The sequence below is a fragment of the Canis lupus genome, chromosome 10 (genome assembly GCF_048164855.1).
Source record: "Canis lupus baileyi chromosome 10, mCanLup2.hap1, whole genome shotgun sequence".
NCBI lineage: Eukaryota > Metazoa > Chordata > Mammalia > Carnivora > Canidae > Canis > Canis lupus.
Genome location: NC_132847.1, coordinates 13,385,310 through 13,407,182, shown reverse-complemented (window position 1 = coordinate 13,407,182; position 21,873 = coordinate 13,385,310). Strand labels below are relative to the sequence as shown.

At 45.1% G+C, this 21,873-nt stretch overlaps 2 protein-coding genes across 13 annotated transcripts in view; one reads left to right on the top strand and one right to left on the bottom strand.

The window, feature by feature from the left end:
• SNCAIP (synuclein alpha interacting protein) overlaps window positions 1-9,654 on the bottom strand; it is a 148,612-nt gene extending 138,958 nt beyond the window's left edge. For 3 of the 12 annotated variants that reach the window (XM_072840749.1, XM_072840743.1, XM_072840759.1), the window contains exon 1: window positions 7,626-8,025. The gene's annotated coding sequence lies outside the window, so the exon portion shown is untranslated. The other 9 variants (XM_072840745.1, XM_072840747.1, XM_072840757.1 and 6 more) reach the window with 8 other exon arrangements.
• On the top strand, window positions 374-12,944 carry LOC140642021 (uncharacterized). Its single transcript, XM_072842625.1, has 5 exons — window positions 374-554; window positions 7,100-7,305; window positions 7,642-7,970; window positions 8,765-9,731; window positions 12,523-12,944. Exons 1-4 carry the CDS (start codon window positions 374-376, stop codon window positions 9,705-9,707), a joined length of 1,659 nt encoding a protein of 552 aa, XP_072698726.1. The 3' UTR covers window positions 9,708-9,731; window positions 12,523-12,944.
• The last annotated feature ends 8,929 nt before the right edge of the window (window positions 12,945-21,873 follow it).

The following is a 21,873-nucleotide window of genomic DNA, read 5'->3' as shown; positions in this document are numbered from 1 at the left end:
GGAAATCTGAAGCACTCTCTACATCCTAGAGGAAGGAGAAGAGTGCTACAGAAGGAGACACCTATGTGCCTAGAGATGTAAAGCTACAAAGAATGGAAAGTGGAGTAGAATCAATCCTTTACATTTCCTTGTTCCTAAAACAATTGTACTCGATGAATGAAAGGAAGCTGCTGGAAATGAGGACCCCTGTTCCCGGCTAGATATAGACTAGACGGGAATGCCATGAGCTAGGGAACCCCATCTGTGTACTTGCTGCTGTGACCGTAGCTCTGAGAGGTGCCCAGCATACAGCAGGTTCAAAATAACTGTCTATGGGAGGTGGGGGTGGGTTTTCCAATGAAGACTTTGCAGCCGGGTTTGTGGTGGAATTCCCATGCAGTTAATGTTTCCGAGTGCGCAAGGAGCCCTCAGCGCTGGGCAAGGAGCTCACCTAGGCCAGGGCTGGCAGCAGTGCTGCATCTCAGAGGCTGGTGTCCGCTCAGTGTGTGAGCTGTCATCACAGGGGAAGGCGGAGAGGCGCAGAGACCTTGCCCACCCTGTGGGCTCTGGCTTGGGTGAGTCCCAGAGGCTCTTGCAGCAGAGAGCTGTCTCTTATTCATGAGAGACACAAGGAGAAGCAGGCTCCCCGTGGAGAGCCCAATGCAGGACTTGATACCAGGACCCCAGGATCACACCCTGGGCTGAAGGCAAACACTTAACCGCTGAGCCACCCAGAGATCCCCTATGGACTTCATTTCTGAGGGAACCTCAGAACTAAGATTTCAATCTGGCTATTCAGGAGGGTTACATTATTATACATAGCAGAAACCTTCATAGGAGGCTTTTATTATCTGGCAACTGCAGAATCATAGAATGTCTTCTAAAGTAGACATTCATTTTAATTTCACCTACAGGACTGGAATATTTACTTCTTTTTAAATTTATTTATAAGATGTTATTTATTTATTCATGAGAGACACAGATAGAGACATAGGCAGAGGGAGAAGCAAACTCCCTGTGGGGGGGCCTGATTCAGGACTCGATTCCAGGACTCTGGGATCATGACCTGAGCCAAAGGCAGATGCTCAACCACTGAGCCACTCAGGTGCCCCTTTACTGCTTTAAATACATATTTCTCCAAAGCCTTTTTGACATATTCAAAGGCCAAGGGAGGCAGGTGGCATGTTTTATTCTTAGGAAGTGGTCATTTCATGTTAGAGCAATAATAACAAAAATCATAATGAATTGGAAGAGCCCAATCAAAGTTTGATTGTACTCCTCAACAACCTAGAGAAGTGTCTGACAGCTGGGCAATCTCCAGGACGAGGGCTTATAGTGGTAAGCAAGCCTGTTCAACTCTGTAAATCTTAATTTCCTTGTATGCAAAAAAAGGATGGATCATGGTAATACCTCCTTCCTAGGGCTGCTGTGAGAATTAATAAGAAAATAATTGTAAGTCATTTGTTAAGCACCCAATGCAGAGTAAGTGCCTCATAAATATTAACTATTAAATAACCTCTTTTATGGCTGGAAAAAAAAGTATTCCTCATCTGATCTCTGAGCCACACATTCTAGCTTCCAGACTGACTTTGGGCCGCTGTTATTTTTCAGTGTCTTCTTTGAGGTAACTGTTAGAGACCCAGCAGGCAATGAGCATACCAAGTTCCGGGGAAACCGTTAAAAAGTGTCTGAGCAGCAATTTCAAAGAGAACCTGCTTTCGTAGCCAACATTCTGGGATGCAAATTTAGGAATTGGGCTAAAGGAAACAGAAGAAACCTTGAAAATCACCAAGATGAATGACTCAGCACAGTTTTCATTCATTGCCCTAAAGCTTCTTGAGCACTTTTGCAGTGCAGAGCCCCACACTAGGCTCAGGGATACAGAAAGATGGAGCACCGTGCAGCTGTCTCAGTCAGCACCCTGGGAGAGGGAGTCGTGACACATAGGGGAGAACCACACAGCAAAGTAGATGCAAGGCTGGGCAGGCCCGGGAGGGGGGGGGGGGGAGTTCAGCAAAGACTTCTTGCAGGAACAATGCTTGGATTGAGTGTGGAAGGAGGAGTGGATGTTCAAAGTCAAGGAAGTCAAGAAAGGAGAAAAGATTCATTCCGTAGTGACAAAAGCACAGGCAAAAACATGATAATGAGAGAAAAATGGAGCACGGAGGGACCTTCAGGTGGCACAATTCAGCTCCGGGATAATGTGGGCAGCTGGAAGAAACCTTGCTGAACACCTCCCTCCTTCTCACCCACTGTTGGCCACAGGAGGCAGGGTCCCCATTTCATGGGGAACCACAGGAACCATGGAATTCAGTTTCAGGAGCCTGGTCTTCCCCCCCCCTCCCCCAGGGTTCCGGAGTTATGAAGCGCTCTGAGGCACTTCCTTGATTCGATTTTATCCATTTGTTCTTTAGAAAGAGCACTCCGGCCATGGTGGGGAGGAAGGCATTGAAGCAGAGAGACTGGATGTGGAATTATCAGAGGGGACTTGTGCAGGGTGAAACAATGAGGCTCTAACTCTAAACTGACAGGGGAAAGAGTAAGACAGAGACAGAGCAGGAAGTCCCGGTGATTGGATGGAGGTGAGATCAGGACCTTTCCCAGGTTCACGGCTTGGGGGGAGAGTAAGAGGATGATGTGTCCGCCAGGAAAAACATATGGCAGAGCCATCTACTCTTTTGCTTGCATGGCACCCACTCTATTCGATACTTGCTGTTTAAGAACCACCCCTTTCCTGCTCTGAGGGCAGCTGGTTTAGTGCAGGTTTTGCTGACCACCTTCCCATGCAGCTCCTATATCACCCCATCTGCCCCCTGGCCTCCACACACAGATGGCTCCTCCCATTCCCAAGGACTCCAGGCCTGGGCACATCATCAAGGACAAGCCAAGTCATATGTTTCAAATCCCTGGACATAGAAGCTGGTTCAGGGATGGGCATGTGCCCACTAATTAGAGTTAATCCCAAATTATTCTCTTTTCCTGAAGAGGTTAAGCTTGAAGCTGCTGATGGCCATTTTACCACCATTTTGCCACCACCCAAATCAGAATTGGATTCTTTCTGAACTTTTCCCAGACAGGAGCCAATACATGCCCCTTCTGGCTAGAGCAAGTATAAACTGGGTTTCTGTGACCTGCAGCCAAGAGCCCTGATAAAGATAAGAAGAAAATTGTGTCTCAAAAAAGTAGAGTCTACTTCTGTGAATGATGGCTTATAAAAACCCACATTACTGAGACAACTGTACCTTGAAACATCTGAATCTAAAAAAGACATTTCGGGACTTTATAGCAAATTCTACTGTGACTAATGAAAGGCCAAACCAGACTGCTTTAGAAAATGTTACTGCACCAGATAACGGCACACTCACTCATTAAGTTAACATTTACTGAATATCTTCAGGGTTCTCAGACTTGTACAAAAGAAACTATAAAAGTGTGTGCTTGGATTTGAGCTGGTCCATCCAAGGTCTTGCTGTAACGAGCAGCTGTGCATGCTGTTCAGACTAATTGTGCGACGTTAGAGAGGCCAGGTGTTTCTGTCTGGCCCACAGCTGCACTCGATGGTAAGGACGCCACCTGAATTTCAGACTGGCCATCAATAAAACAAGGCTGGCGAAGCGGCACCTCAACTGAGCCCTTAGGTGAAAAAGCGGTGAACGTGTTTTGAATTCCTCTCCCCTCTAATAAAACAACCACAACATTTATGGAGGAGCCTGGATGAGGCATGACATTGGACCTTCTTTCTCTACTCTCCTGCCATGAAAAGACCCCGACACTAGCATGGGTTTAGCTATTATTAACACATCCACAGCTCTACCTAAGTATGCCTGAATCCTGTCCTCTAGTCTCAGGGGCTAGGAATAAATGGTCCAGGGTTTATTTCTGGTGGGCATTTGTTGGTTTTGCTACCCTGCATCCATTCCCGCTTCTGAGATCAGTACTCCATTGTTCTCTGAGGAAGCATCTACCGACTGCCCATCGTGTGCCCCCTTCGTAGGGTTGCCAATCAACGTGCCCAGCCAAGCAGTATGAGTGCCTTTAAAACTGGGCCAAAGGTTTTCTCTCTCTCCGATCTCAGGTCTCTGAGATCATGACCTGAGCTGAAACCAAGAGTCGGACGCCCAAACAACTGAGCCACCCAGGCACCCCTAAAGGTTTTCTCCTTGCTGGTCTGCTAAGTGCAAGGGCAGACCTTTAGCTGTGGGTTGCAGAAAAACAGTCATGGGTTTCTACTCCCGCGACCCCACAGCAGTTCCGATTCCATCCTGAAAGTGGTTCTTCTGACTTCCCTCTGACCCGTGGGGGTGTCCTCCAGGTTGTCTTCTGTTTTCTGCTGCTTTTCTTGAGAGAAACTCAAGTCTATACAATTTGCTGCAATTTAAGCACTAAGCACTAGCTAACGTTCATAGCATACTCTGCAGCTTATAAAGTACTTTCACATTCAATTTATCTCTTTTGATCAGCCTTTCTGGAACTGAATTTTTCTCCTCCCCCCAAATAAATCACTTATTCATTTCTCTATTTCTCACGACGGCACACTTGTTCCTTCAGCCACTTAAGCTTTTGAAAATCTCAGAATGATTTTGACTGGAGGCTCTCAATAATGCCCTGTCATCAGTCACCTAATCCTAAAATATGGGATCTCCCAGAGTGATGCCTTCCTTTCCATTGTTTCTGCCTCCACTTTTGCCAGAGCCTTCCTCACCTTCAAACAACGGTCTGCTGATTCTGCCACCAGTCTACCGTCTCCAAACAATCCTGATGCCACTGGTAGAAGGCTGTGACTAAAATTTTACCATCCTTGCATTATTCCTCAGCTACCTAAGGTTTACAGAACAGAGAATATGGGACAATGATGTACAGTTCATTTCCTAACCTAAATTCTGGGCTGCCCACAAGCAGGCTCCACTAATCTCTCCTGTCTTCTAAGTATACTCTTCCTTAGTAAAACACACACACACAAAAAAAACATTTGGCAGAACAAGGGTTCAAAGATGTAGTAAATTGGGGGGGGGCGAGCTACAGTTTTTTGTGGCTGCCTCTCATTTTAATTGGAGTCTTTCTAGACCCCTCGAAGGCATGGTGACCTTGTGATCCCATCTGACCAATGGGACAGTAACATAGGCTTCAAACTTGCTCTCTTGCTGCTCTTGGTACCGTGTTTGTTCTGTAAAGAAGTCCAACTTAATCTGCTAAAAACTGGGAGGTGTGTGTCCTGGTCACCAGTTAACGTGGCTAACAGCATAACTGCCAGATATAACTGTGAAGCCATCCTAGATCATCCTGCCATCAGCCCACCCACTAGTGGACTTAAGATGTCTGAGGCAACCCTGTCAAATCAGCAGAAGAACCACCCAGCTGAGCTCAACCCAAACCGCTGAGCACAGAATCATGAGCTTTAGTAGTTGCTTTAAGCAACTGCATTTTGGGGTGATTGGTTATGCAGCAACACATAACTTATAAAACATCTGAGCTGATTAGGTCATTTTATCCTCAGAATTCCTTTCCAATTACTAGTTAGCATCTTGGGGGCTGGATCATAAAGTATCTTTCATGTGTCCTATTTCTTCCAAGTGCCTTGTGAAGAGACTGCGCATTTTGTATTTTATATGCCACAAATGCACAAAGGGAATACACTGTAACTAATCAGGAATCAAACAGTGCTTTTCCAAGGCCCAGCTGTCAGTCTTATCAACTCCTAGTCATCATTTCAACACATATTTTGATCGTTAAGGTTTAAAGCTTGAAAGAAGGAAGATGCAAACCATAAAACCGGAAATCTAGTTATCTCATCCACGTGAAGTGCAAAATCATGCAAAACATATATCACAAAAGTAACCTATTTATTGATTCATTTTCAGTAAATTACTCCTTGTAGCTAAATCCGCATATCAATTAAAGGGGGCACAAGTAAACAAATATATAAGGGTAAAAGTTTCACAGAAGCAATTGTTTCATTTTCACCAGGATATTATTATTCTCCCAAGACACATATTTCTCCTATGTGGTTTGCAACTATAACCTGACAGACTGCCAAAAACAAGGCTTCTCTTCTAAGAGTGTCACAGATTCTCTTGTTGCTGTTCAATTAGATTTTGCATTTAAAAGAGAATTTCCCTTGTGTTTCTTATAATAGTGCACCTGCTCCTTGGGAGATTTCCTCTCTTGACAAGCAATGCCTTAAATCTGGCAAGAAAAACAGCTCCAGGCTTTCTCTGATAATATCAAAGATCATTTGTTTGTATTAGACGTTTGTGTGGGTTTCCCTCCTCTTAAGAGCAGTAAAGTACTACTACAATCCCTTCCAAAACAACAGCACACACAAAGTTTCTTGGCCTCTGTTCTACATTTCCACCCACACCTGCAGCAGAACAGCTGCCTGGAATTAGCGAAGCTGCGACATAGTGTAGAGAGAGATTCATTTGCTCTGGTCACTTCCTTTTGGACATCAACACATGGTAAATGTCAAATCAATAAATGTAGCATCACTTGGAATCTACTCTGTTGTAGCCTTTCCTCATGAAATGCTTCCTATGGAAAAAAATGAAGCTTACATTCATTCAAGGTAATATCCCTTATTTTTTATATATCGTTTCTGAGAATGTCTAAACGATCCTTAAGAGAGGCACCATCATCTTCTTTCCGAATCTAGACCTGGGAACTCCTACGTATTTGGTTATGGGTGATCTTCAGTTAAAACTGCGTCCTGAAGAGCCTTCTGTGATGGACAGCAAGATGTCACACCTCCTTCAAATAGTTTTAAGAAGCCCTTAAAGCTGTCTCCCTACGGTCTAACCACACTGCACTTAAATTACCATTCAGCTGCTACAGGAGTAGCCAATAGATGTTTCCTCCCCCCTACCCCCCCCCCAAAGTGAACACATTAGCATACTGCTTTCCTAGACCTTGTTCTCTTTGCCTTTTAAAATTTCAATATGTACAAATGAAATACAGATTTCAACCCATTCCCAATTGGGATGTCTGCTCCGTAATAAGAGAAATAGGTTTTTTGCCTTCCTGCAGATTCAGCAAGGAAAGTGGTGCTTGAGAATTACGTGTTTAGAGTGACACCTTGGAGAACTGACATACTCTGCACACATGTAATCCTCATAAACCTCCCCAGGCAGCCCTTATTTCATTTTTGCAAACTGCACCCTGGCCGGGCTCCACAGCACGTGGTGTGTGGGTAGCCTGTCCTGCACCAAGCGGCCGGCTCTCGCTTCCTCTGGGCTCTCGCCTGCCTCCAGGCTCTTTGATGGGCACTTGTCAGTAATCGTCCAGAGGAGTGGGGAGGCCCAGCCACCGGCCAGGGAAAAGCGGACACCGACAGTAATGCTTCCTCAATGAACTTTCCCAAGGAAAGCAACGTTCCCACAGGAAAAAACAACACGTTCCCTCCACCGCCCCCCCCCCCCGCCCTCCTAGCGGTCCATTGAAAATGAGCAACAATGCTGTTGCCTTTTTGTTTCGTCAAGACTTTCTTCGCTGCAAGCAGTAGCGTGTTCCTCAAAGAATGCTAGTATTTCCTGTGGAAACTGTATGGCTGCCAGTAATGGCTCATAATTTTCCCCCTCTTTTCTTTTCGTAAAGATGAAATAAACAAAACGTGGCATTTGACAATAGCCAAAATACCAGTTCACCTCACTTACCACCTGCAGATGAAAGTCAGCAGCAGCGGAGAAGGCCAAGGGAGGCTCATTCCCGGCTGAGATCGGCGCGGACGAGCCTGGGACGCAGGACAGCGCCCGGGGCAGCTCCGAGCCCGGCTGCACGGGCGGCCCGCGAGCCCCGGGAACGCGCGGGGGCTCCCCTGGGCCGAGCAGCCCCGCGGGGCCCTCGGGCGCGTGTCTCAGTATCGTTATTCGCTACTGTCGCCGGTGCGGTTACTTCGCCCCTCGTTATCTGGGCTTTTCGGGAGCTGGGGCGCTGCCCACCGCTGCCTCCCGGGCGACGTGCGGCGGCGGCAAGGATCGCGAGCGCACGACACCGGCGGAGCAAGAACAATCCTCCGGCCGCCGGGCGGGGGCTGCCCCCTCCCCCGGACTGGAGCCGCCGCCGCCGCCGCCGCCGCCGCCGCCGCCGTTACTATAGAGACCTTCCCCCAAACCCGCTCTGCGGAGGCGCCGCCGCTGCCCGGGCGCCCGCACTCGCCGCACAAAGGGGCCGGGGGCCGCGGGGACACCCGCCGGGGGCGCCCGGTGCAAACTTGGGAAGGCGCCGCCGCCCCGCCCCGCCCCGCCGCGCCGCGCCTCCCCGCCGCGCCCGCCGGGACCTGGACTCACCGGGGGCGCCCCGCGCGCCGGCGACTCGGGAGCGCGGACCGACTGACGGACGCGCGGGTGGACGGCGGCGGCGGCGGCGGCGGGAAGCGCCGCAGCGGGCGCGGGAGCGGGAGCGGGCGCGGGAGCGGGAGCGGGCGGCGGAGGCGCTGCCGCGGCCCCGCTACGTCACAATGCGGCCGGGCCGCCGGCGCCGCTCCCCCGGCCCCCCAACGGGCGCGCGCGGGCGGGGGCGGGGGTGGGGGCGGCCCCGGGGCCAGCGGGCGAGCGGGCGAGCGGGGGGCGCGCGGCCGGGGAGCGGGGGCGGCGGGGCGCGGCCACACGCCCGGGCTGCGGGAGCCGCCGCGCGCCCCGGGCCCCCCAGCCCCCCGCCCCCCGACCTCCCGCCCCGGGCCGCGGGCCCCGCGCCGCCTGACAGCGACCCCCCCACCCCGCGCCCGCCCGCTCCAGCCCGCGAACCTGCGCTTCCCCGTCCACCTTTCTGGTCGCTCACCTCGGCCGCCCTGCAGCCTCCCAGCTGGGCTGCGCTCCTCCCCTCCGACTTTTTGCCCCCGCGTCCCTCTTTCTCCCCCGCCCCCGCGCTCCCCCTCCCGCTCGGCGGCCTCTCCCCCTGGAAATGAAATCGCCCCTCACCGGGATCCACGCGTCAGCCGCTGCCACCTCATTGGTCCCCCAAACAGTCCGGCGGTGCAGCCTGAGCCGGGAAGAGGGACCGGGGAGGGGAAGCGGAAGGTGGGCAGGGTCCTGGGACACCGCGGAGCCCGAGCAGCCCTGGCAGAGGCTGCGGCGCTGGCCCGGAGTCCTCGCCCCCGCCCCCCCCCCCGCGCCCCGGGCCCCCCCCTCCGCCCCAGGCTCCCCCCCGCCCCAGGCCCCCCCGGGACCTCGCCGGCCGGTGGATGGCGGGATGGCAAGGGGGCTTGGCCCGGGACGTCCTTTGCTCGAGCGTGGGTGCTGGATGGAGACTTCAGTCGGAAAGAATGGCTCTTTGACTCGACAAGGGCTCCTATGCCCCGGGCCCTACAGTCCTACGAACTTGACTTTCGGCGTCTTTCTCTTGATGGGGGGCGGAGGGGGGTGGGGAGCTGGACGGGGCGTGTGGGCCAGCCCGCACTGGTGACCGCCTCTTTCCCTCCTTATTTCCGAAATGAAATCAGGGAGAGTGGAAGCATTTATGGTAACCTTGGCTCAGGACCGTCTCTCTCTTGCCCTTTGGAAAGCTTTCAATGGTTTTTAAGAACTCTCTTTCCCGGGAGAGATGACTCGGAGAAGTCCACTGCGCAGAGCTACGGAGGGCCGCTCGCGCTCCGGGTGTGGCCGCTTGCCTGGCGTTGCCCCAGAGAAAAGTGCGAGGAAGCGAGTTCTCGTCCCTGCAGCCCCTTTGTTCCCTGGCCAGTTCCAAGGCAGCGAGAGTGGCGCCACGGTCCCGGGAACCTCTGCGCTTATCTGGGCTAACGGCACTGGGGATGCGTAGCATGTGTGAGCCTGTCATTGAAAATACATCATGCATCATATATTTACTGCGTAGAATAATGTAGTAGATAGTGATAGCCTAGAAGAGCGTATCACTACATATGTTAATGTTGGTATGTATTTAATACATAGCAACCAGACGCGACCTGGTTGTTCAAAACCGAGTTCTCCCCGCGACCAGGGTAATACCGTACACGGTGCCTGTGGAGTCCGTGGGCCGCTCTGTTGGCAGGCGAGAGGCAGACTGGAGGATTGGGAGAGCATGGCCCCAGTCCTGCTCTGGACCTGTTTGCACAAGTACAATAATTACAGAGATGAGGACTACCTTAAAGGCCAGCAGAAGACATTTCACATGCTTGTAATTTGATTTCCTATTAAGAAATTAAATATCTCTTTCTCCGGTCTTTGACATAAACTGCCAGAAGTGTGTCCTGCAGTGCTGTAATTTGTGTATTGTAATTCATCATATATGAGGCTTTAAGTACATGCATGGAAAGTGGCTTCACAATTTTAAAAACACACATTATCCCTCCGTAAAAAAATATAAAGTCAGATGACATCATATGGCACTAAAAATACTTGAAAATATTGGGCTTAATTCATTCACATCTGGTTAAAATAAAAATACTGTTTTTTGTGTTTTCCTTTTTTTTTTTTTTTTTGCCTAGTATAAACTCTGAGAAAAGCACATCTTGCTTCCATCCAATAGATATGGATGGAAATTGGTGTCATCCTTGATGAGGTCTACAGAGAGCATGGTTCTACTGCCATCCTATTAAATACTTTGGTATTTACCACCCATTTTCATAAAACAGATTTTATTTATTTATTTTCTTTTTTTTTCTTTTTTTTCAGATTTTAATTATTGAAGGAGTAATTTGTTGAAGAATAGTAAATACACATCTTTTCCCCACTTCCCTGAACATCAACTAGCTCTAACAATGAGCCAAGTGTGAACACACTTTAAATGGTTCAACAAGAAGGGGACCGATGGTGTCGCTTGTACAGAAAATGGGTTGTCCCAGGAAAAAAAAAATTATGTTTCTGTGTAGCGAAAGGAGTAACATGCCAAAGCTTAAAAGAGCAGTCTCTGAGATGTTGTTTCAGATATCTCCCCCTGTTTTTAATAGTGCTTTTCTTAACGGTTTATTCTCTTTCTAACATGTGTTTGATTACATGTTTACCATTGTTTCCGCGTGATTATTTTTACACTGTGATTTAAACCTATGCTTATATATATACTTTCCTACATAGTCTACAAGTTTGCTTTTGCTTGGATCGTTTGTTTGTTAGTTGCTTCTTCTGTGCAATCTGTTGCTAAATCCTAAACCACAAATTGATAGACCAAAATGTGGAAGTAGTGAAATTGTTGGGTTGGAACAGACTTGTTAGATTTTAGATTGGATGCCAAGAAAGCCAGCTTTCTCAACATCATGTTGACTTTTTATCAAGTTCATAAACTACTCGGCCTAGTCCTTTATCTGCTTATTATCAACCAGTCTCTGATACGCAGTTTTCTAACCAAGCAGCTGCATGGGTAGGCTAGTTAGTACCAATGGGATGGCTTAGCAACCACAGCCACTGGACCATTTACCCCTTTAAAGAGTACTCTCCACCCATGCCTACCACTGCACCTTAAGGGATGTGCACCTTTAAGAGCAGTTAGCATATTTCTGCTTCATGTCCACTTCTTTAAAAAAAGAGCGGGTGGGTACCTCGGTGGCTCAGTGGTTGAGCGCCTGTCTGCCTTTGGCTCCAGTCCTGATCCCAGGGTCCTGGGGTTGAGTCTCACATCAGGCTCCTTGTAAGGAGCTTGCTTCTCCCTCTGCTTATGTCTCTGCCTCTCTCTCTTTCATGAATAAATAAAATCTTTAAAAACATAAAAAATAAAAAATTTAAAAAAGATTTATTTGAGAGCCTGCACAGAGGTGGGTGGAGGTGGGGGAGGGGTAGAGAGAGGCAAGCAGATTTCCTGCTGAGTGGAAAGCCCCCCCCCATCCCCCTGCAGGGCTCCATCTCAGGACCCTAAGATTAGGACCTGATCCAAAATCAAGAGTCTGACTCTTAATCGACGAGCCACCCAGGCGCCCCTCATGTCCATTTCTCATCCCCTACTATTCAACTGTCAGTACCCATCAAGATGCCAGGGAGTTCATATTACTCATATTTGGATCATCAACACTGAGCACATTTTTATACTCAAGAGTTAGCTACTGAAAATAATTAGTACAAAAGTGCATTTCACTGTATATCATCTGCCAAAGAGCTGACATCTAATTGTTCATTCAATTATTACAATTAAACATCTGCCTCTTTTCTTTTACCCAGTTTTCATAATATATCTTTATTGTGTGACAAAAATTGGATAAACCTGCTATAACACTGTCAGTGATCAAGCAGAAAACCATTCTCTTTCTTTCCCTATTCTTTAAATGTAGATTTTACTTTACTAAAACTTCTAACTCCCCGTTAAAGGCTCAGATTTTTAATTTTCATTGCACAGTCTGGGTCATCAAGGGAAGGGGAAGTCTTGCTTGAAGTCCTTTCTGATTTCTGGTTGAGAACTATAGGTTGGGGCAGACTATTATTTTATTTTGGAGTCAAGTTTGTTTCATGTGCTTGTACAAATTTATGTAAGTAAATTATGAAGTATTTATATGGAGAATCAGGACCATACTTCTCCTGTAAATGCGATTGTTATCAGTCAGGATGAGTTAGGTTATGCCGTGGTAACAATCATGCAACAACTCAAAACTTTCATAGATTTATAAAAATGTATTTCTTGCTCTCCCTACAGGACAAGTCCAGGTTAGCTGCATCTCTGCTTCACATCTTTTTTTTTATTTTAAGACTTCAGCCAAATGGAGCAAGTTGCAAACAGCGATATCATTTACGTGATGAGGAAAGAGAACTCTGGAGGGTCTTTAACCAGGAATTATATGCTGTAGCTTAGAAGTCAGACAGGTCATTGCTGCTTACAAACTCGTTGGACCGAACTAGTCATATGGCTCCACCAACCACAAGAGAACAAGGACATACATCCTACAACATATCCAGAATATTTGGTACATAATAGGATGAGGAAGTGTGAACATGTTACATTTCACTGTAGATGAAACAGGAAAAAATTCTCTGTATATTTTACCTAAACGCCATAGCATTTACCTAGGGGAATAGATGTGGAACAGAAAGGTAAATGCTATAACAGTTTTACTTTCTGAAATAACTGCCAAAACCACAGTAAAGAAATGTGAACAACAAAGAATGATGAGGAACCCAGTTGTTCTCTGAATTTTTTGCAAGATTTATTTATTTATTTATTTATTCATGAGAGACAGAGACAGAGAAAAAGAGAGAGAGGCAGAGACATAGGCAGAGGGAGAAGCAGCCTGATGTGGGACTCGATCCCAGGACTCCGGCATCACACCCTGAGCCGAAGGCAGATGCTCAACCACTGAGCCACCCAAGGGTCCCGGAACCCAGTTTTTGAAGTTTCAGAGAGAAAGGAATGGTTATAGGACATACTTATTTTGGTTCTCCCCGCTTCCTTTTTCCTGTACAAACCCCACTCCCCTCATCATCATCATCATGTTCTTTAGGCAGTGCTCGTCTCTGCCGCATCCTCCTGTGTGTCTGCATGCCTACGCTGAGTGTGACTAGGAACTTGGCATTCCTCACCTGACCTCTTTTCTATGGTCGTTTCTTCACTTTCCAGTGATTTTCTTTCCCCCTTCAATATTCCTTTTCTCTGTTAGCCTTTTGCTAGATCTTAGACTTCTAATAAAGTTAGAATTGGAAGGGAGATGAAATTCAAGTCTGGCAGCTTAGCTGCTTATAATATAGCAGCTTTAATAAAAGATTTGGTGTAGAAGGAAGTTTATGGATTGTTAACCTGATTCACTGAGATTATCCTGGGATTTCGATTAATCCCACTGCTACGCTTTTATCTATTCTTACAGATCCTTGGAAGTTTCGTTGTTGGTGTTATTAAATGGAAACCATTAAATCATGCAAAAATACGATCAGGTGAAGGTGTGTCTTGACATGTGGTTCGGAGGCGGCCTGGGGCAAAAATACAGAGACTCTACCAGCGGCTAAGGGTTTTTTGGTAAATCAGCTGATTTGGGGCCATGATCTTTCCTCTGTGCTCCTTTTCCAGAGTGAGTTACCAGCAGAGAGAACCTGAATCTGTAAAGCTGTTGAAATGCCTAGAGGAACTCTGCATCCAGACTCTATTCAGGCAGGCAGTATGAAAATTTCATAACTGGATTTAACTATAATTATTTTAACTCAATAGCCAGATTTTTGGAGGTTAGAGCTTGCTTCTACCTAGGTTCATTTGGGTTCATGCTTCACCTACGACCTGGAGAGACTGCCCATTCTTAGGCTTCATCTGTAAACCTTCAGTTCTAACTTAAAAGTGTTGTTTCCTCAGCAAACCAAAGGACTGGTCTCTTTTCCCAGGGATTCCATTCACATCATCTTTATTAATAGGTCACCTTTTCCCTGGTACTTTTTATTGAAAGCCTTTTCCCTCTCATGGTGGCTTGTTGCCTTCAGATCTCTTTGAGCAGACTCCCCCTGGGTTGTATCCCATCTCCTTATCTGTCCGCTGGCGCCTCCAGTCTGAATCAGGCTGCTACTGACAATGGTGAAATGTGCCTGAGACTGGTGCTCCCAGAAATCAGCAGGGAATGAGAAATGCCCCCACCTTTCTGTGTTCCCAGAAATGGCTACCCCAAAGAGCCACTTCCCCCATACAATTGATAAAACGCATGGTCCCCTCTCTCTCATGACTCCCTAAGATTTGCAGGTGGCTCCCTTGTTTACCTAGGACAAGGCTAAACACAGACTTTTCCCCTTTTGCCTGAACGTGCTGACAAGACTAGACACAGACCCTCCAACTTCCCTTTCTTTGTCTCATGAATGAATAGCTGAGATTAAATTGTTTGTCCCTCTGAAATTTGCTAGACATAGAAAAAAACATTTCCTGTTCGGCTAATTGATCTAGACTTTCCTTGATCTCAAAACAATCCCAACTGTAAGTCATCCCACCTGTCACTGGTCTCTCCCTCCCTACAAAAGTCTAACACAAAATTCCCCTGCAGAAACACTCCGATATTCAGATTTAGGGTGCTGGGCCTATTGCAAGCACTTGAATAAAATCAATCTTATTTGCCTGTGTTTGGCTTTGATACCATCCTCGTCCTTTTTGGATTCTACTGCCTTTTTTATCTTCATGAATAGCTACCCTAGTCACTGACATGAATGGATGCCAAAGACTTGTTATTTAACCATAAGATGATTATTTTGAAGGAAACTTTTACATCCAACATTTTTGTCTGCAAGGGAAATTCCTAATGCTCTACAACAATAACCGAGGAGTATTTTAAATCCTTCAAATTGTGCAGTCTCATTATTCAACTTTTCCATAGGTCTGTGTTTTCTGTTGGTGACATGAATAGCCCTCCTACACCAGAGCATCCAACTTAGTTAGGGATAAATGAAAATGGTGTAAGTTGCCAAACAGTCAGCATAGGTCAGCATAATTGCTTTCCTAATATGACACATGTACATAACAATATCTTAGTTATTAAATACTCAGCCAGATTCTTTATGCTCTACCATGGGATTAATATATTTTCCACAACTTCCACATTAGTCACTTGCCTACCAGGTTACACTACTTTCCAACATGGGCCAATCGGAGAGAGAAATAAATTCCTAAACTAGGCGCAGGATGGGAGCTTTCAACAATTGGAATATCCTACAGATTAAAGACCTCTTAAGAATGGGAGGGGAGAGAGAGCAGGAGGGAGGAGGGAAAGGAAAGAGAGAAGGAATTCATTTAAGAATGAAACACTATGGCTGAGAGGTCTTGCGAAATTCTGTAAACGTGTGCTCTTCGTCCTCAAGGGCACATGTAGACACTAGAGATTTTGCACGTGTGCATAAACACCGATTAAATCTCAAACTGGAGGTTTTGGTATTTGAAATGAATTTGATTAGATGGTTACAAAAAGGAATGCAGGTCAGCGAGTGTGGTTAAATGATTTGAAGAGGAATGCAGGTCAACTTCCGAACACCATGCCACATTCCCATGAACCTGCCCCAGTTGTAGAATGTGAGACTGAGGAAAACGCGTTCCACTGATTACTTATCAATTGTTACTGCACTGTGTATTTAATTACACTTGGTCCTCTGGGCATCTGCACAGTCGTCTTCTTCATGTTGATAATCATTTTACTATAGCACCTAATCTTGCTTTGAATATTACTGTGATATATATCCACTTGGATTCAGAGTTTCTGTTGTCTTTGTAAGTAATTCACCTTTTTTCTTACCTATTGTACCTTGAGACCAAACCCAGGTGTTTGGTGATGTTTGGATAGGCCTACAGATGGATGCTCATCCCAACCAATGGCAACAAAGGGATTTAGATGCCATGGGGATTAAAGCTGTAATGGGCTGGTTTTTTGGCTTTGTCTCTAAACAGCTTCTGGTGGGTTAATATAACGAAAACTTTTCCCCTTGGATAAGCTATGCAAAGACATTAGAACTGGTTACCTCTAAGTTGCAGAAGAAAGCCATCAGTGAAAGGAATGCATCAGTAATTATAATCCTTTCTGTTCTAAATCGGAATAAATTCTATGTCCAAACAGCTTTGGGAAAGAAGAACTCTGAAAGTGAAGCAAGGTTTTCAGCCTTCTTAGATAAGACTCTGTTGTGAGTTTTACTCTTTTCTCTAAATTTATAGCTTTTGGTTCCCAAGTCCTCAGCCTGGGGACATATGGTCTTCCTTAGGAGAAAACAAGGGGAGAAAAGTTAAATTCATATTGAACTGGATGAGGATAGCTGATGGCTGATGAAAAATCTTCCTTGTAAATCATGGGAAATGTTTTAAAGGTGGTTTGTGGGAAGAATAGAAAAAGATGTCATTGTTGATAGACTAAGTATTGTTAAATGTAAAGTCTAGAGCAACCCTGGAGTGTAGAGGTTGAGCACACTGATCTGGGTGTTAAATTCTCTGAGTTTAAATCTCAGCTTCATCTCGTACCATCCTCAAAGCTGGTTAATGTGGGTGGGTCCTAGTTTCCACTACTACAAAATGGAACGCTAGGAGTGCCTCTGTCACCAGATTGTTACGATAATTGATTAAGTCAATATGCGAAGAGAACTTAGAGTTGAACACACTAAGAATATTAATAGGTATTTGTCAAATGAACTCTGGAAAGCCAATAGCACCTCCGCGAATTCCCTGGAAATGTGGGTTCTAAAGCCCACTGCTATTCTAGCTGGCTGTGAAGTTCACTACTTCTCTGCTTGTGTCATGGCATTAAATAGCACTAGGATTCTTTGCTCCTTAAATCAGAATAGAAGTACATCTTGGATTCCTATGCAGTATGTGTATAGTTATCCACGACTCTACTTTTATTATGATCACTGAGATTACATGAAATGTTATTTGGGAAACCTTTCAGTTTGGGTTTAAGTCTTGTCACTGGTTCTCTGTCAATTTAAGATTTTTTTTTTAATGCGGATCTTGTAATTTGATATCTAACTTTGGATTCTAAATGACATTTAATATTTTTCCCAGACCTCCATTGGCGATTTGATGCACAATTCAGGAATAGATGAAGAAGTACTTTGAAAAATGAAACATCTTTAGTGAGAGAAGCATTGTCAGTATCTTTAACTCTAGGGCTGACAATATGACTTTGATATGTTTACCATTAATGTGGTAGAAATGGAAAAATATAGTTCTTGGAAAAATGCAAAGTATCTTGTTATGCATTTATCCAGCATAGTAATATTTTTGAGAACCTGCTGTGCACTGGGAAATGTGCTAGTTGTTTAGGATTTATTGGGGGTGAAGAGAACAGACACACCAGACTGCCCTTATAGATACTCATAACACATATATTTCAGTATTGCTAAGAGTTATGAAGGCAGAAAGCAGATTATTGTGGCAGAAAAATAAAGGATCTGGGGCACCTGGGTGGCTCAATCAGTCAAGCATCTGCCTTTGGCTTGGGATCCAGCCCTTTATCAGGCTCCATGCTCAGCAGGGAGTCTGCTTCGCCCTCTACACCTCCCCTCCTTGTGCTCAGTCTCTCTCTCTCTCTCTGTGTGTCTCTCTCTATCAAATAAATAAAATCTTTTTTAAAAAGCAAAGGATCTAATATAACACTGGGTGGTCAGGGAAGGCCTCTGGGATTTGAAGAATGAGAGGAAGCCAACCCTATGAACCGTGAGAGGAGAGTCCCAGACAGAGAAACCAACTGGGACTGAAGAGCACCCATCTAAGCAACTACTAAGCAACCAAAAGAGTGTTCAGAGTAGTTCTCAAATAATTAAGTGATTTAAGGAGGGACACAGCAATCTATCTCTTGGACTGGCACCCCTTGCATATAAAAACAACAACACCCTTAACCATACATTCAGGAAACACAAGTAGAAATGCCGACCCATTAAAAGTGCTTGCAAAGCATCTGTGAGGACAGTATCACTGCATATTGCTCATCCCTAGACAGCAAGTCTTCAGAGAAAGTGGAAGCTCCTCTGGCATCCTCTTTGTCATGAAGATCAATCTATTGAACTTGTGCAGCTGAGGTGGGAAGGAGATTAATTGCTCCAAAACCATAAACAGTTGAGACTGGAACACAAAATACTTTCCAGAGCAAGTGAGGTAGCAGGAAATCGTGCAGGGGTTGAAAAGCTCTATGAAAATCATAAATAATGAAGGACCTCATCTAAAAATGTTTGGTCTCTAATGTGGAATTTAAGAATTGTGACTTAGAAATTTGGAGCATGTTTCCTCAGTTCTAACATTCCACATTTTCTAACATCTGTCATGACCTTGGCAATGGCTTTACTAAGCTAGACTGATGAGGGGAAAAGAACTTGGAATCTTGGTACAGATTTGAGGAAATGAGCATTTTTGAAAAAAACCCAATCTATTGTTCACAGCATCCTGAACTACCCAGAACTATGTAGTATTATATAAAAAGCATAACAAGCCCACAGCAAATACTTTAAGTATAGGCCACAGGGTCCCTGTAGGGCTGCGTGTTTCAGTACGGCAGCCACTAGCCAGAGGTAGTTATTGAGCACTTGAACTGTGGCTAGTCCAAATTGAGACATGCTGTAAGTGTGATATGTATGTCAGATCTCACAGTCTCAGTACAGAAGAGAGTGTAAAACATCCCACTAATCATCGTGTAATGTTTGGATATATTGGATTAAAATAAAATACTGAAAATTAATTTCACTATAAACTTTTTAAATCCCAATACTTCAACCCTTAACTTCGCACATTCCACTCACATTCTATTGCTATTGGACAGCTTTGTTCTAGGAACAGACCTCACCATGCCTGCTCTCTAAACATCCATCGTAAACCATTTTATCAAAATGAATGGCATTTATCATAAATGAGTGGCAGTATTGTCAGAGGAAAAAAACAGGTGGCTAACCAGGTTTAGGTTTAGGTGGAAGGTAATAGAAGGATGTGACAGTTATACAGTATCGGAAAAATTGATGCTTGGTAGAAAACTCATCAATAAGGGTTGGAAGGAAATTACTGAGGTGCTCTAAAGATGCTTCCAAAGAAGGAAACCAGGAACAGAAAAAAAAAAGCAAAATAAAGCAAGAGAGTACTTTATCCTTGTGCCCAGTGACTGAGGGTCCTTCAGACTGCTTGCACCTTTTTTTTTTTTTTTTTTTTTAAGATTTAACTCACCTATTCATGAGAAACACACATAGGCAGAAACATAGGCAGAGGGAGAAGCAGATTCCCTGCGGGGAGCCTGATGTGGGACTAGACCCCAGGACCCTGGGATCATGACCTGAGCCAAAGGCAGATGCTCAACCACTGAGCCACCCAGGCATCTCTGCTTGAGTATTTTTAAACAAAAGAGCATGCATAATTCTCCAAACCTACACCCCACCTCCCCATCCCTCCCTCCAAAACAACAACTGAACAAGCACAAAATAAGCCTTTGCAATCAGTGAGCTATAGACACCCCATATATACCCTGAAAATTTCATGGCAACAGCTCTACTCCATGTGGACTATGCAACAGATGTTGATGATGCTTAGCATGAGCTGAGGACAGAGGGAAAAACTTTCCTACCTTCATATTTGGCTGAAGGAAAAGTCTTTTCCCTTGAAAAGATCTGTGTAAATGTACGCCATTAGCAAACTAGCTAATACGTCAGACTTCAAAGTGACCAGACTGTACATTCACTGTTTTACTAATCCTCTGGCTTCCCCTGTTTTGAAATAGTTCTAGAAAAATCCATTTTGGAATATTTTGCCCTTGGCTCTAACACTTGGCAGAGGAGTTCACTGTCCTCTGCTCTTCCTTGTGTTAGTTATAAAGCCGTTTGTCATCTCTAGTATCCGGAACACCTGCTTTTTTTTAAAGGACTGCTGGCACAGGGAAAAGAACATAAGTTATTTTTATGCAAAACTCACCAGCTCAAGACTTTTAAAACGCCTATCTGAAAGACTGTATTTTCTTCCCCTGTAATCAAATAGGAAATCTTAAATATCTGAATTTTTCATTTTACCAGAGTTTCCTTTTGAGATAAATCACTGGAAGGCAAGTGACAGGATAGTTGGGCAAGACAGAGAAAGAGACTTTTGCTCAAAATAAGATACACAAGGGAAGAAAATCACTGGCAATCATGTCTTCTCATCCAGTGAGAGAGTTTTAAAGAACTTTTGGAAGCCTAGGGAGGGAAGAGATCCAAGAATTTATGAAGACCAAGAAGATGAGAGAGGCTCTATTACTTCTTCTTCTGGAATGTGACACATTTTAAAACCCCATGTTTAGTGTGTATCTGTAGTTTTTGCCTACTTAGCAGAATTTCTCCCTTCTAGTAAGAGCTATTTTTCTTCTGGGGAAGAAAAGGGAGAACTCATCCTTCCTCAATGGACAGATCTGTTTATCACTTGACCCACCTCCCTCACTGATGGGCACATGGCCAAGACTAGCCAATCAGAGTCTCTCACTCTCTAGTGGCCCTAGAGCTTGCAGAGGGATGGGAGATGTGTTGAGCGACTGAGCGAGAGGCATTCTCTCTTGTTCTATAGGGTTATTAGCTGTCAGAGTGACATGAATCTAGGGCAGCCAAATTGGCCATCTCTGCTCCCCCAAGAGCCTAATGGAGAATGGAGCCAACAAAGAGAAAGGTACTAAGAGAAAGGGAGGGGTAAAAAAGAAAGAAAAAAATTTTTTTAAGATTTTATTTATTCATGAGAGAGAGAGAGACATAGGCAGAGGGAGAAGCAGGCTCCCTGTGGGGAGCCCAATGTGGGACTTGATCCTGTAACCCCGGGATCATTCCCTGAGCCGAAGGCAGACCCTCAACCACTGAGTCACCCAGGCATCCCAAGAAAGAAAACATTGATGAAAAAATGTAAGCCCCTGGATTTCTTACTCACGTGATCCCTAAATTCCCACTCTGCTTTCCTTTTCAGCGTAAGTTAATTTAGCTGGACTTCTGTCACGAGTAATCAAAAGGCAAAAGACTCACAACTAGTACCCTAAGTTCAAGAACAAATAAAAACTGTAAAAAAAAAAAAAAAGAGAGAGAGAGAGAAAGAAAAAGAAAAAAAAAGAGGGAAAGAAAACAAAAAAGGAAAACACGGGCCTCCCAAAGTAGAGAAAAGAAAGAGGAAAAGTGGAAATGGTGACATAATTTCTCCTTCCTTCTCTCAATGTGTTAGCATAAATTACACACGCGCAGTCAGAAATTCTAAAGAGACTATCAATCTTATCGTACCCACTGGAATTGAGCACTGACTAAATCATCACAATGAAATGGACAATTTTTGGCATACAAGGTGCTCTGCAGGCAAAAGTGCACGTTTTTGAACCATCTCTCTCAGTTCTTTCCATATTGCTTTTCTATTTTGCCACTTCCCTCTTTTTTAAATAAAAAATGACTATTAAGGAATCAATCAACTGATATGTGCTCATTTTTAAAGAAATATTAGTAAAGAAGTCAATTCATTAGAAAAGAAAAATCCAAACCTTACTTTTCAAACCTCTTCTTCAAGTGTGTGTTTGAATGTACCCTTTCAATCCTTCTCCTTGCACGTATCAAAAAATATCTCTTTTCCTTTTAACACAAAATT

Excerpts from the sequence above, each read along its gene's own strand:
- LOC140642021 (XM_072842625.1), top strand. The coding sequence starts at position 374 with ATGCAGTTAATGTTTCCGAGTGCGCAAGGAGCCCTCAGCGCTGGGCAA. Across the intron at positions 555-7,099 it reads CCCTGTGGGCTCTGGCTTGG|GCAGCCCTTATTTCATTTTT; the intron begins GTGAGTCCCAGA and ends AAACCTCCCCAG. Across the intron at positions 7,971-8,764 it reads GAGCGCACGACACCGGCGGA|CCTCCCAGCTGGGCTGCGCT; the intron begins GCAAGAACAATC and ends GCCGCCCTGCAG.